Source organism: Callithrix jacchus, chromosome 2 (genome assembly GCF_049354715.1).
Source record: "Callithrix jacchus isolate 240 chromosome 2, calJac240_pri, whole genome shotgun sequence".
NCBI classification, from domain to species: domain Eukaryota; kingdom Metazoa; phylum Chordata; class Mammalia; order Primates; family Cebidae; genus Callithrix; species Callithrix jacchus.
Window position 1 is genome coordinate 58577888 of NC_133503.1, and position 15431 is coordinate 58593318.

General features: G+C 46.1%; 1 protein-coding gene across 6 annotated transcripts in view; it reads left to right on the plus strand.

Annotated features, from left to right (window-relative positions):
* Positions 1-15431, plus strand: part of PRKAR1B (protein kinase cAMP-dependent type I regulatory subunit beta) — a 169414-nt gene that overhangs the window by 30995 nt on the left and 122988 nt on the right. For all 6 annotated transcript variants that reach the window (XM_078364447.1, XM_078364452.1, XM_035290215.3 and 3 more), the window contains 2 exons: positions 10960-11130; positions 14144-14235. In XM_078364447.1, the coding sequence (XP_078220573.1) occupies positions 10960-11130; positions 14144-14235 (263 nt within the window). The remainder of the gene's footprint in view (positions 1-10959; positions 11131-14143; positions 14236-15431) is intronic.

Here is a 15431-nt window from a genome sequence, read left to right on the forward strand (position 1 = left end):
TCTGGTAATTTATACAAAGGCTCAGAGACCCTCACTTGAGATGCACCTGCCATTTCTTTTCTTTCTTTTGAGATGTAGTTTTGCTCTTGTTGTCCAGGCTAGAGTGCAATGGCACCATCTCAGCTCACTGCAACCACCGCCTCCTGGCCTCAAGTGATTCTCGTCTCAGCCTTCTGAGTAACTGGGATTACAGGCTCCTGACACCATGCCTGGCTAATTTTTGTATTTTTAGCAGAGACGGGGTTTCACCATGTTGGCCAGGCTGGTTTCAAACTCCTGACCTCAGGTGATCCACCCGCTTCGGCCTCCCAAAGTGCTGGGATTACAGGTGTGAGCCACTGCACCCAACCCCACCTGCCGTTTCTAGTGAGACCTCGAGGTTTGTGTAGGAGCAGTCAATGACGATGCGATGATTTCCTTAAGAGCAGGTCCCATACAGCCAATCCCTCAGGTGGATTGGAAGGACACAAAGGCATGAGAACATAGTTGCAGCATCTCACCCTTGGTCTCCGTCTCCCAGTGATTCAGCCTGGGGATGGATGTGAGCAAGTGACTCGCAGCTCAAGGGAAGCTCTGTGCCATTCTGAGAGATTGTAAGATGGTCCGTTGCCATGGTGACCAGAGAGTGGTGAGGTGTTTACTTGGCAGGGAGTTCTGAGAACACACCGTCCTCCACGGGTGATGATTGCTGGCATCTGCAGAGGCCCCAGGTCCATCCCCATGGCCCCCGGGATTCCCCTCCCTGGGGTTTTGTCCACGAAAGAGCCGCTCTTGACGGTGTGAAGTCATGGCGCTGGGCTTGCCACAGCTCTCTTGAGATCGGGATGAAGGCCATGTGCCATTCAGCACGTGGCAGGGCTTCTGTCCCACTTTGGGGTGTCCAAAAGGACTGTGTGTAGGCTGAAGGACCTGTGGACATGGATCCACCGTAAAGCTCGGCTCTCATCTTTTTTTGTTCTCCCTGGATGGGTGTGGTGCATTGGGCGGTCCTGGCAGTGTCTTCATCCATGGGAGTGGAGACATTCCCTTTCCATCAAAGCCACTCTCGGGCACCCCTCCCGATGAAGCAGGGGATTTGGAATCTCACTATTTTCTAGAGAAGACATCTCTGTTGGTAGAGTTCCTGATCTTTGGCCAGGTTTCCCTGTCATCTGCAGGCTCATTTCACCGATGGAAACCCATTTTCCTTGGCCAGTTTGGGTTGGGCACGGGACCCTTTGGGTTGGAGTTGCAGCGGAGCAGATCAGCCCTGGGAAAGAGGATTCCCAAGTGCAGGCTAACAGTGAAGATGCCAGCCACCAGGCCTGGTGAGGAGGGTGCAGTGGAGACTGGTCACTCTGGGAGCTGGCGCCCATTCAGTGCAGCTGGAGACAGGACTGTTGGGCGCTGTGTTATTTTACAGCCCAGGCATCAGGCCTCTGAGTGTCTGAGAAGCTCAGCCCCTTTCTGAGGAGCCCCGTCTTCCTGTGTGTAGCTGATGGGGATATTGCTTCTGGGACTTGTTATTTATTTAGGTGGCTTTAGTGGTATTTATGTCTGCACAGTGGCGCACAATATTTTCGTTTTATTATGACATAGTTCCTTCTAATTAATTTGTGTTGCATTAACATTATACCAACATGCATGAAGTTGAAGAAATTCTACCCCAATACCAACTGCTCAGCATTTGAAAATTATTTTGTTGTTAATGGCTTTTTATTTAATTTTTTTTCAACTTTTATTTTAGGTTCAGGGGTACATGTGGAGGTTTCTTATGTGGGGATGTTGTGTGACACTGAGGTCTGGGGTATGAATGATTCTACTACCCAGGTAGGATCTCACTGTTTTCTAGAGGAGACGCCTCTGTTGATAGAGAGTTCCTGATCTTTGTCTGGCCGGGTTTCTCCATCATCTGCAGGCTCGTTTCATGGATAGAAAGGTAGTGAGCATAGCACCCAACAGGTTGTTTTCAACTCTCAGCCCCTTCCCCTCTCAGATCTTTTTTTTGAGAGGGGTTGGAATCTTGCTCTGTCACCCAGACTGGAGTGCAATGGTGCAACCTCAGCTCACTGCAACTTCTGCCTCCTGGGTTCAAGTGATTCTCCTGCCTTAGCCTCCCTGGTAGCTGGGACTATAGGTGCCCGCCACCACTCCCAGCTAGTTTTTGTATTTTTAGTAGAGACAGGGTTTCACCATGTTGCCCAGGCTGGTCTCAAACTCATGGCATCAAGTGATCCTCCTGCCTTGGCCTCCCAAAGTGCTGGGATTAGAGGCGTGAGCCACTGTGCCCGGCCTCCCTCCCTCACCTCTTTAAAACATGTGTTCTCTTTGGATTCTTTTTTATATGCAGTCCCTCTTCCCCCTCCCTCCTTTTCCTCCTCTCCCTCTTTTTCTTTTGTTGCATGGTCGTGTTGGGAGGTTTTCCTGCACGGAGAAGGTCACATTTGAGTGGAGACTTGGGGAGGGAACCCCATGATACCTAGGAGGGCTGCCATTGGCAGAGAATCACAAGTGAAAGGTGGGAGTGTGTTTTCTGTGGGAGGACAGCAGAAAGCCCTGGGGCAGGTGAGGGGAATGGGGCTAAGGGCAGACCATGCAGGGCCTTGCCCGCGGACAAAAACAGTTCTGTTTCAACTCGGATCAGAGGCCATTGGAGGGTTCCACTGAGCAGGGGAGTTTGCAATCTGTCTTGTATTTTTTAATTTATTTAGGATGAAGTCTCACTCTGTTGCCCAGGCTAGTGTAGAGTGGTGCAGTCTTGGCTCACTGCAACTTCCACCTCCTCCGTTCAAGCGATTCTCCTGTCTTAGCCCCTTGGGTAGCTAGGATTACAGGCACATGCCACCATGCCCAGCACCTTTTTTGTATTTTAGTAGAGACGGGGTTTTACCACGTTAACCAGGCTGGTCTTGAACACCTGACTTCAGGTGATCCACCCACCTTGGCCGTTCAAAGTGCTGCAATTACAGGCATCAGCCACCATGCCCGGCCTTTTTTTTTTTTTTTTTTTTGAGGCAGAGTCTTGCTCTGTCACCCAGACTAGAGTGCAGTGGTGCGATCTTGGCTCCTTGCAACCACTGTCTCCCACATTCAAGTGATTCTCCAGCGTCAGCTTCCTCAGTAGCTGAGATTACAGGTGCCTGCCACCATGCCTGGCTAATTTTTGTATTTTTAATAGAGACAGCGTTTTATCATGTTGACCAGTCTGGTCTCGGACTCCTGACCTCAGGCAATCTGCCTACCTTGGCCTACCAAAGTGATCGGATTATAGGCATGAGCCACTGCACCAGGCCTGTGTTGTATTTTATGTGGCTAGCGTGTGTGTAGATTTACCCCCATGCTTCCACTTTCTTTGGTTTACTTCTTCCAGCATTTCCAGGTTTCCCCCAGGGGTCATTTTCTTTCTGTCTGAAGTATGTCTCCTAGTGTTTTCCTGCCAGCAGGCCTATTGGTAATGGATTTTCTTGGTGTGTTTGTCTTCTAGTGTCTTTATTTCAGCCTCATTTTTGAAGGCCGTTTTCACTGGGTATAGAATTCTAGGTTGGCAGTTATTGAATTAGGAGTAGAACCTCAATGCTGTCTTTCTTGTCTTCTGGTTTCTATTGTTTCCATTGAGAAGTCAGCCATCAGGTCTGTGATGCCCTTTTGAAGGTAATGTCTTTTTTTTCTGGCTGCATTTTAGGTTTTTCTCTCTCTTTGGCTCCTGTGGTTTAACCATGCTATGCTGGTTTATCCTGCATGGGAGTTTGTGCACTCCTTGAATCTATGGCCTGATGTCATTTATTAGTTTATTAGTTTAGGAAAATTCTTAATTATCTCTTCAAACATTGATTCTGCCATATTCTCTGTCTTCCATGTGGAGTTTAATTCATATAAATTGGAGGTTTTTTTAAATCATATTTCATATGCTCTTCAGTACTTTTCTATAGTTGCTTTCCTTTCCTGTCTTTGTACTTGAGTCTGGATATTTTCATCTATTTTCCAGGTTATTAATTTCTTGATTTGTGTTTCTCATCTGCTGTTAAACCCATCCACCAAAGTCTTAGTTCCAATTATTATGTTTTTTTGTTTCTAGCATTTCCATTTGGCTAAAAATTTTTTTTTCCTTAGTTCTGTGCCAGTGTTCTCAATATCATCTTTTATTTCCTTGAACATACTGAGCATAATAATTTTAAAGTCTATGTCCATTAATTCCATGATCTGCATCCCCTAAAGGGATCTCTTGGTATTGTCTATTGCTTCTCTTGGGTTTTGGTTACATGATCTTGTCTTTTTGTATTCGAGTTATTTTTGATTGGGTTCCCAACATTATGTGTGAGAAATTAAAGAGCAAATTTGAGGCTAATATATTCCTTTTGAGAGAATCTATAATTACTTTGGAAAAATGACTAACCTAAGGGTACTAGCAATCCTGGATCACCCTGATCCAATTAGGGACTAAGATGATTTGAGCTGGGATTCAGTCCCTGGGAGACTGGCTTAATCCCAGCTCATCCTTCCTTCCAATGTCCACACAAAATCTTTTGGGGCAAAGCACAAAATCTGGAGGATTTATAAGGATTTCTTTTCCCAGGCAGGCACTAAGTTTCAGTTTTGGTGTTTCCTGCCTCTGTAAATCTGTTGAAAGCTCAGCCTGTCAGCTTCTCGGCTGCTTGTTCTAGATACTTCTCGTGGTTCCAAGCGTTGTGTTCACCTCTCTGGGTTTCTGTCTTCTCCTTGAAATTTATATTTTTTCAAAAACTAGAATTATGCCTTTTATGCCTGTAAGTACATTCTGAAAGGTAAAAATTATCAATCGAGTATATTGGTCAAATATAATACTGTCTTTATTATAACTATAAAAATGAAGGCTAATTCAGCTGGGTATATAGGTCTAGGTTGAAAGGAAGTTTCCTTCAGAATGTTGGAGGCTTCATTTCATTGTCTTCTAGTATCTAGCATTTCTTTTGAGAAAGTTGAGTCATTTTTATTGTCAGTCCATTGTAGGTCACCTGACTTTTCTCTACGGGAGCTTTTGGAAAATTCTCATCCCTGGAAGTCCTTTTACTAGGACTGAAAATCTTGCGGGCTCTGTCAACCAAGACACTCATATTCTTCAGTTTAGGGAAATTTTTCTTTTATTTCTGGCAAATTTCTATTTTATTCTGTCTTCTGGAACTGCTATTAATCAGATTGAGCTTCCTGGGATGTTTTTGGTATATGTATATATGTAAAAACATGTTATATATATATGCACACACATATGTACATACACACGTTTTTTTCTCTTTTGTCTCTTTTTTAGATATTTTCATGGTGTATCTTCCCACTGTTATATGTGTATTATATTTTATATGTAACATGAATTATATTAATATAAAAAGTTGCATTCATGTACTTCCCAATACCACCACATTGAGGATCAAATTTTAGGAGGGACAAGTCATATCCATCTCAGAGCAGATGATAATGGGGATTGTGGTTATGTTTTAACAAGTTGTATTTTAGAGATAGATATTGAAGTATTTAAAATGAAATGCTATATCTGAGATTTGCTTCCATCCCTTTGTGTGTGTGTGTGTGTGTGTGTGTGTGTGTGTGTGTGAAGGGAGTGGAAGTGAAATTAAATAGCACTGGCTCCGTTTTGATAATTGTTGAGGGTGGGTGATGGGCATTTGGTGATTCATTGAATTACTCTCTCTACCCTTGTGTAGTTTGGGAATTTCCACAGTAAAAGGGACGAGGAGGAGCAGCAACAGGATACCTGGGCTCCTGTCCCTGGGGAGCTGCTTGGATCCCGGGCTCCTGTGGTCCTGAGTCTGGATCTTGATGACTTTCACCACCTCTGTTCTCTGCCCCGTGGGGGGTCTGCAGCACGAACAGTTCCCTCTCTGGATTGGGGAGAACCTGCTTCACATACCCCAGGCTGCCTCTTACTTTGTCCAAATGTCAAATTTCATGCTTCAGTTTGTTGTCAGTTTTCCAGAAATCTCAGATGGCCTTCCTGACATTCTGGTCTTTGTGGTAGATGTATATATGCATATATTTTAATTTTACTATCATTCTAGAGGTTTCTAAAGGGAAAAGAGGACCTTCCATCTGCCATCTTTTTTGGGGAAGCTCCATCAAGATATATTTAAACAACCACATAAAGCTGCATCTGGCAATCCTTGCGTACTCAGTGGCTTCCTGGTTGGGCAGTTAGCATCCGATAGGTGAGTGAGGAGACAGGGAGAACTGGCTGGCACACGCAGAGGTGGGCATTGGTGCACTCAGAGGTGGGCATTGGCACATTCAGAGGTAGGCATCAGTGGCAGAACAAGTGGGGCCCCTGGGGAAACTGCCATTGGCTATGATTGACAGATGGCTACATTGGACTGGGTGGGCAGCTGGTGCAATTGTTTGCTGAGGGAGCAACAAGCAGCTTGTTAGGCTGCCTTTCCTTGGGGAGTGGGCACCATGCCTTGCACGCAGCAGGTGGGCGAGGAGTGGGGCTTGAGGCTGGTGTCGGTCAGAGTGTTGCTGTGACTGTGTCCTGCTGCTCCATGTTGGTGTTGGCCAGGCCCACTCTGGGCTGTTGGGATCCTTCTTCACTCATGCCCACCACCCACAGGATGGATGGCGGCTGGCATTCAGCAGGAGCTCCCACCATGTCCCAGTTTTAACAGGCTGGGGAGACAATCATGTGTTTGCCGGAAGTTCCTGGAGCAGGAGGAATGGCTACAGAGTCTGTAGGAAGTCAGACCCCTCTCCTGCACCCCTCTCCTGACCTGGTGGTCACCTTACCCACCTGGACCAGTGCATCTGGCTGACTTTAAATGGTCAATACTCAGAAATTTTGGGTTTGATATTTGGAACCAATCAGAAAGCCATTTGCTTAAAAAAAGTTTTTTGAAAGTCAAGGAAGGGGATACACAGGTATAGGAGGAAAGGCACATCGGGCCTGGTGGGATTGAAACGCACAGACTGCCCAAGGCCACAGCAGATGCATGAGGCTTAGAGTGACTGAAAAGCTGTGGGTGGTGGTAGGTGCACGCGTCTGTGCACAGGAGCAAGGCCTGCAGGGGCGACATGTCCTGCTATCCACAGCTCAAGGCAGGGTGGGCTTCAGGGCAAGCTGACCCCATGTAGACACAACCATGGTCGTTGCAGGGTGACTCGGGGCTCAACTTCCAGTCCCTCTTCTCAGCAGACCTCTAGAGGCTTGTCATCTCAGCCTCCTAAACCCCACACCAGCACAGCCTGTCACCCGCTGTAAAAAGTGGTTTTAATTTTGAGATTATTGTGGATTTATACGCAGCTATAAAAATTACCTGGAGAAGACCCAACAAGAAAAGAAAACTTCAGGCCAATATCCATGATGAACATAGATGCCAAAATCTTCCAATAAAATATTGGCAAGCCGATTGCAACAGCAAATCAAAAAACTTACCCATCATGATCAAGTAGGATTCATCCTGGGGATGCAAGGCTGGTTCAACATATGCAAGTCTATAAACATAATTCACCACATAAACAGAACAAAAAACAAAAACCACATGATTATCTCAATTGACACAGAGAAGGCATTCGACAAAATTCAACAGCCCTTTATGCTAAAAACCCTCAATAAACTTGGTATTGATGGAACGTATCTCAAAGTAATAAAAGCTATTTATGACAAACCAACAGCCAATATCATACTGAATGGGCAAAAACTGGAAGCATTCCCTTTGAAATCCGGCACTAGACAAGGATGCCCTCTTTCACCACTCCTATTCAATATAGTACTGGAAGTTCTAGCCAGAGCAATCAGGCAAGAAAAAGAAATAAACGGTATTCAAATAGGAAAGGTGGAAGCCAAATTGTCTCTATTTGCAGACGACATGATAGTATACCTAGAAGACCCCATCGCCTCAGCCCAAAAACTCCTGAAACTGATAAGCAACTTCAGCAAAGTCTCAGGATATAAAATCAATGTGCAAAAATCACAAGCATTCCTCTACACCAATAAGAGACTTAAACAAAGCCAAATCAAGAACGAACTGCCATTAACAATTGCTACAAAAAGAATAAAATACCTAGGAATATAACTCACAAGGAACGTAAGGGACCTCTTCAAGGAAGACTACAAACCACTGCTCAACGAAATCAGAGAGGACACAAACAGATGGAGAAACATTGCATATTCATGGTTAGGAAGAATTAATATCGTGAAAATGGCTATATTGCCCAAAGTAATTTACAGAATCAATGCTATACCCATGAAGCTACCATTGACTTTCTTCACAGAACTGGAAAAAACCACCATGAACTTTATATGGAACCAAAAGAGAGCCCACATAGCCAAGTCAATTCTAAGCAAAAAGAACACAGCGGGGGGCATCACACTACCGGATTTCAAACTATACTACAAGGCTACAGTAATTAAAACAGCATGGTACTGGTACCAAAACAGAGATATAGACCAATGGAACAAAACAGAGGCATCAGAGGCAACACAGCATATATACAACCATACAATCTTTGATAAACCTGACAAAAACAAGCAATGGGGAAAGGATTCCCTGTTTAACAAATGGTGTTGTGAAAACTGGCTAGCCATGTGCAGAAAGCAGAAACTGGACCCCTTCCTGGCACCTTACACTAAAATTAACTCCAGATGGATTAAAGACTTAAACATAAGACCTGGCACCATAAAAACCCTAGAAGAAAATCTAGGCAAAACCATCCAGGACATAGGAGTAGGCAAGGACTTCATGAACAAAACACCAAAAGCATTGGCAACAAAAGCCAAAATAGACAAATGGGACCTAGTGAAACTCCACAGCTTCTGCACGGCAAAAGAAACCGTCACTAGAGTGAATCGGCAACCAACAGAATGGGAAAAAATTTTTGCAGTTTACCCATCTGACAAAGGGCTGATATCCAGAATTTACAAAGAACTCAAACAGATTTACAGGAAAAAACCAAACAAGCCCTTTCAAAAATGGGCAAGGGATATGAACAGACACTTTACAAAAGAAGACATATATGAGGCCAACAATCATATGAAAAAATGCTCACCATCACTAGTCATCAGAGAGATGCAAATCAAAACCACATTGAGATACCATCTCACACCAGTTAGAATGGTGATTATTAAAAAATCTGGAGACATCAGATGCTGGAGAGGATGTGGAGAAACAGGAACACTTTTACACTGTTGGTGGGAGTGTAAATTAGTTCAACCATTGTGGAAGACAGTGTGGCGATTCCTCAAGGCCTTAGAAATAGAAATTTCATTTGACCCAGCAATCCCATTACTGGGTATATATCCAAAGGACTATAAATCGTTCTACTATAAGGACACATGCACACAAATGTTCATTGTAGCACTGTTTACAATAGCAAAGACCTGGAATCAACCCAAATGCCCATTGATGATAGACTGGATTGGGAAAATGTGGCACATATACACCATGGAATATTATGCAGCAATCAGAAATGATGAGTTTGTGTCGTTTGTAGGGACATGGATGAATCTGGAGAACATCATTCTCAGCAAACTGACACAAGAACAGAAAATGAAACACCGCATATTCTCACTCATAGGCGGGTGATGAAAAATGAGAACACATGGACACAGGGAAGGGAGTACTAAACACTGGGGTCTATTGGGGGGAAAGGGGAGGGCCAGTGGGAGGGGCGGTGGGGAGGGATAGTCTGGGGAGAAATGCCAAATGTGGGTGAAGGGGAGAAAGGAAGCAAAACACACTGCCATGTGTGTGCCTATGCAACTGTCTTGCATGTTCTGCACATGTACCCCAAAACCTAAAATGCAATAAAAAATTTAAAAAAAAAAAGAAAAATGAGAACACATGGACATAGGGAGGGGGGAGTACTAAACACTGGGGACTATTGGGGGGAAAAGGGAAGGGCCAGCGGGGGGGGAGCTGGGGAGGGATAGCCTGGGGAAAAATGACAAATGTGGGTGAAGGGGAGAAAGGAAGCAAAACACACTGCCATGTGTGTACCTATGCAACTGTCTTGCACGTTCTGTACATGTACCCCCAAACCTAAAATGCAAGAAAAAATTAAAAAAAAATTACCTGGAGAGCCTTACTCACTTTATTTCTTAATGTCTCACAAAACTGTTACATACACAGAAATGTTAGGTTCTTAGAAACTATAACTTTAGGCTGGGCATGGTGGCTCACGTCTGTAATCCCAGCACTTGGGGAGGCAGAGGTGGGCAGATCATGAGTTCAGGATCTCTACTAAAAATATTAGCTGGGTGTGGTAGCATGCACCTATAATCCCAGCTACTCAGGAGGCTGAGGCAGGAGAATCACTTGAGTCCAGCAGGTAGAGATTGCAGTGAGCTGAGATCGTGCCACTGCACTCCAGCCTGGGCGATAGAGTGAGACTTCATCTCAAAAAAAAAAAGAAAAAGAAACTACGACTTTAAGTGAAACCACTTACAGCTAATTCTTTTTGTTTGTTTGTTTGTTTGTTTGTAGAGACAGGGTATATTAGTTTGTTTTCATGCTGCTATAAAGAACTGCCTGAGACTGGGTAGTTTGTAAAGAGGTTTAATTGACTCACAGTTCAGCATGGCTGGGGAGGACTCAGGAAACTTACAATCATAGCAGAAGGTGAGGGGAAGCAAGGCCCCTTCTTCACAAAGTGGCAGGAAGGAGAGGTGCTTAGCGAAGGAGGAAGAGCCTCTTATAAAACCATCAGATCTTGTGAGAAACTCACTCACTATCTTGAGAACAGCATGGGAGAAACTACCCCCATGATCCAATCACGTTCACCTGGTCTCTCCCTCCACATGTGGGGATTATGGGGATTATGGGGATTACAATTCAAGATGAGATTTGTATGGGGACACAAAGTGTATCCAAATCTCAAACTCCTGATTTCAAGCGATCTTCCCACCTCTGCCTCTCGCAGTACTGGGATCACAGGCATGAGCCCTGTGCCTGGCTGCAACATCCAGGTTCTTACTTGCTTTCTGTGTTCTCCTCTCCCACGCAGGAAGAAAACAGGCAGATTTTGGCACGGCAGAAGTCGAACTCACAGTCGGACTCCCATGATGAGGAGGTGTCGCCCACCCCTCCAAACCCCGTGGTGAAGGCCCGCCGTCGGCGAGGGGGTGTGAGTGCCGAGGTGTACACTGAGGAGGATGCCGTGTCCTACGTCAGGAAGGTGAGACCCACAGGGATCCTCTCCCAGGCCTTGGCATGTGGCTGTCACTCTTGAGCTCCCTGGAACCCCACGGGGCACCATTGTCCTCCTGGGGGCCTCAGTGTCATTCTGGTCAGAGGGAGGACTGCATGGGTGATGGCAGAGGCAGTTCTGGGCAGGATTGGTTTCTTACTGTCTTTGCCAGGTGAATTGAGCTAGAATTTATGGAAGCAGCTCTGTGTGGGGTTTCTGCAGCCCCATGGCAGCTTTAGGATCCTCATAGGCTCAGGGAAGGGAGGAGATTCACTGGCACCCATGTCCTTGGAGTCAGCAGAGGCACTGTCCTGGGCTGTGTGCTTCCCGTGCTCCTGGAGCCTCTCTGGTCTCTTCTTATACAGACACAAATCCCATTAATTAGGGCTCTCCTCTCATGACCCCATCTAACCCCAGCCACCTCCCAAAGACCTCTCTCCAAAATCATTGCGTGGCTGGTTAGGGCTTCCACATGTGAATTTCGGGGAGAGACAGTGCAGTGTTCAGTACCCTCTGTGCCATTTCTGAGTGCACGCTTGTGTGGCATGAAGCACATTCTCATTGCTGTGGAATCATCACCACCACTATCTCCAGAACCTTCTTGTCTTGCAGAACGGACACTTTGTCCCCACTAAACACGCACTCCCCATTCCTTTCCCTGATACTTAATGCTTTTATAATCAGCTAATTAAAGCTAGCACAAGCATTATTCGAAACTTATTAGGGCATTCCACCTCTGGGGTCTTCCCAAGACCCAGAACCTCAGTCTAACGATGAGAAAAACCTCAAATAAACCCACATATCGGGACGCTTTGCAGAATATCTGACTAGCCCTGCTCCCGGCACATGAGGAGAGTCTGAAGAACTGTCACAGACCAGAGGGCACTGGGGAGACAGGATGGTCCTGGGACAGAGAAAGGGCATTCAGGGAAAGCAAAGGAAGAACAGATTTGGTGTGGGGCTCAGTGTCATATATTGGCATTGCCTCCCTGGCTGTGATAAATGCATCATAGGATGTGAGGTGGTCACATCAGGGAACCTGCAAGGTGCATGGGAATGATCTTTGCAACTTTTCTGTAAATAGAAACTAAAAACAATACACACACACACACACACACATTTGTGTGTGTGTGTGTGTGTGTGTGTATATATATATATATTTTTTTTTTTTTATTGCATTTTAGGTTTTGGGATACATGTGAAGAACATGCAAGATAGTTGCATAGGTACACACGTGGTAGTGTGATTTGCTGCCTTCCTCCCCTTCACCTATATCTGGCATTTCTCCCCATGCTATCTCTCCCCAACTTTTTTTTTTTTTGAGATGGAGTTTCACTCTTATTTCCCAGGCTGGAATGCAGTGGCATGATCTTGGCTCACTACAACCTCTGCCTTCTGGGTTCAAGTGATTCTCCTGCTTCAGCCTCCCGAGTAGTGGGATTACAGGTGCCCACCACCACACCCGGCTAAGTAGAGACAGGGTTTCACCATGTTGGCCAGACTGATCTTAAATTCCTGACCTCAGGTAATCCACCTGCTTCAGCCTTCCAAAGTGCTGGGATTACAGGCGTGAGCCACTGTGTCCGGTCAACACTTATATTTTTCTTTTTTTTGAGATGGAGTCTCACTCTAGTCCAGGTTGAGGTGGGCGGCCCAAGCACCACACAAGCTAGTGTGGCCCAAAAGACCTTCCCGCATGGTTTTATTTTAAGTGGGGGATATCCTGGCAACTGAGGTGCTCATAGAATTTACCCAGAGAGGGAATGGGGAATTAGTGATCATAGGGTACAAAGTTATAGACAGACAGACAGACAGACAGACAGACAGGATGAATGGGTTTTGAGATCTTTGCATGGTAGGGTGACTGCAGTCAATAACAGACTATTGCATACAGGCACGCACTGCATGACTGCGTTTCGGTCGTTGACAAACTGCATATATGTGGTCCGGTAAGATTATGATTTTACTGAACCTTTTATCTGTGTAGATATGTTTATTTTATTTATTTATTTATTTGAGATGGAGTCTTGTTCTGTCACTCAGGCTGGAATGCAGTGAACCGATCTTGGCTCATTGAAGCCTCCGCCTCCTGGACTCAGGTGATTCTTCTGCCTCAGCCTCCTGAGTAGCTGGGATTATAGGCGCCTGCCACCACGTCTGGCTAATTTTTGTATTTTTGGTAGAGGCGGGGTTTCACCATGTTGGCCAGGCTGGTCTTGAACTCCTGACTTCGTGATCCACCTGCCTCAGCCTTCTAATGTGCTGGGATGACAGGCGTGAGCCGCCGTGTCCAGGTGTGTAGATATGTTTAGATATACCTTGAACTGTGTTACAGCTGCCTGTGGTGTTGAGGATGGTCACGTGCTGTACAGATTTGCAGCCTAGGAGTGATGGGCTCTATCATGTTATAACCTCAGTGCGTAGTAGGCTATACCAGCTAGGCTTGTGTCAGTTACTCTGTCATGTTTGCATGATGATGAAATTGCCTAATAATGAATTTCTCAGGATGCTTCTCATCATTAAGTCTACGTGACTGCATTTCAAAAATAGGAAGAGGCTGGGTGCAGGTTCTTGTGCCTGTAATCCTGGCACTTTGGGAGCCTGAGGAGGGAGGATTGTTTGAGCTCAGATGTTTGAGACCAGCCTCAGCAACATAGCGAGACCTCATCTATACTAAAATAAAAAAAATTAGCCAGGTGTGGTGGTGCACTCCTGTGGTACCAGCTACTTGGGAGGCTGAGGCAGGAGAAGCACTTGAGCCCAGGAGATGGGGACTGCAGTGAGCTGTGATTGCACCACTGCACTCCAGCCTGGGTAACTGAGCAAAACTGTCTCAAAAAAAGAAAAAAAAAATAGTGGTGAAATACACATTAAACTTCAAATTGCCTATTTTTACCATTGCCTGATAACACCAAGCTGACAGCTGAATAGGGAGATTTCAGGCTGCGTCACAGCATCAGGACAGAGTGGCTCACGTGCTGATGTTTCCGGTTCCCTTCAGGTGATTCCCAAGGACTACAAGACCATGACTGCGCTGGCCAAGGCCATCTCCAAGAATGTGCTCTTTGCTCACCTGGATGACAACGAGAGGAGGTAGGCAGGCCTCGTTGCTCACCCGGGTGTCACTGCCATCCTCCCCGGCCTTCAGGAGGTGGGGCAGATCCATCCCCCACCCTGGCAACATTGCTGCCCTCCCAGGCCTCCAGGAGGTGGGCAGGCCCTGCTGCTGCCTGGGCATCACCACTGCCTTCCCTGGCCTCCAGGAGGTGGGCAGACCTGTCTCCCACCCCAGCAGTACCATCACCCTCCCTGGCCTCCAGAGAGGCTTTGCCATTTGTCTGACTCATGGGCCTTAAATCATGGAATGCTTGGCTCCAGGAGAAGTGTGTTACAGCTTTCTGGAAATGTGGGCTCACCAGGCAGGGGTGGCTTCCTGAAATACTGTGCTTCATGCAGCTGCCCTGCCGCAGAGCTGAGTCCCTGCTCCGGGAGAGCCAGGTTGCCTTCCTCAAATACTGGGTCTGGGTCTGGGTCTGCGGTTTCTCCTCGCACTATACCTAGAAAGGCCTGGATGGTCTGATTACCATGGGCTTTGTATTCCAGCCTCTTTGGCACGCATGGATGTGCCTTGCTGTTGTTAAACTCGTCGCCTTGTAGGGGAGATGGGCCAGGATGCACCTTTCCCAGGGCTCCTGCCAATGCTGGGAGCTTGGAAGCTTGAGGCAGGAGGTGACAGCAGATGAGGTCTGCAGGGTCACAGAGAGGGGACAGAGGAGGGCAGGGTTATTCAGGGAGAGGTCCGAGTGTGAAGGAGCTCAGACACCATGTGTGGGAATGTTAATCATAGACATAATTGGAAAAATGAAGACAATTTTGAAAAGATTTTAAAGCAAAAATATTTCCATCTGATGCCTAGAGATAATCTTTGGGGATATTTGTGGGGTAGTCCTTAAGGATTTTCCTTGTGCACAGATCCTGTCTATCATAGCTTCTCATTCTACACTGTTGTCACACTTATGGTGTCCTCAGCACCTTTCCTTGCCAGTAAGGGTTTCACAGCAGTCTGTGCTATTAGTTTCTATGTGAATCGGCTGTTTTCCTGCTGTGGCTGTGTGCATTTTAAAAATCTCTGTTATTATTTATAATGTTAGACAGAGTCTTGCTCTGTTGCCCAAGCTGGACTGCAGTAGTGTGATCTCGGCTCACTTCAACCTCTGCCTCCCATATTCAGGCGATTCTCCTGCCTTCAGTCTCCTGAGTAGTTGGGACTATAGGCACCCACCATCATG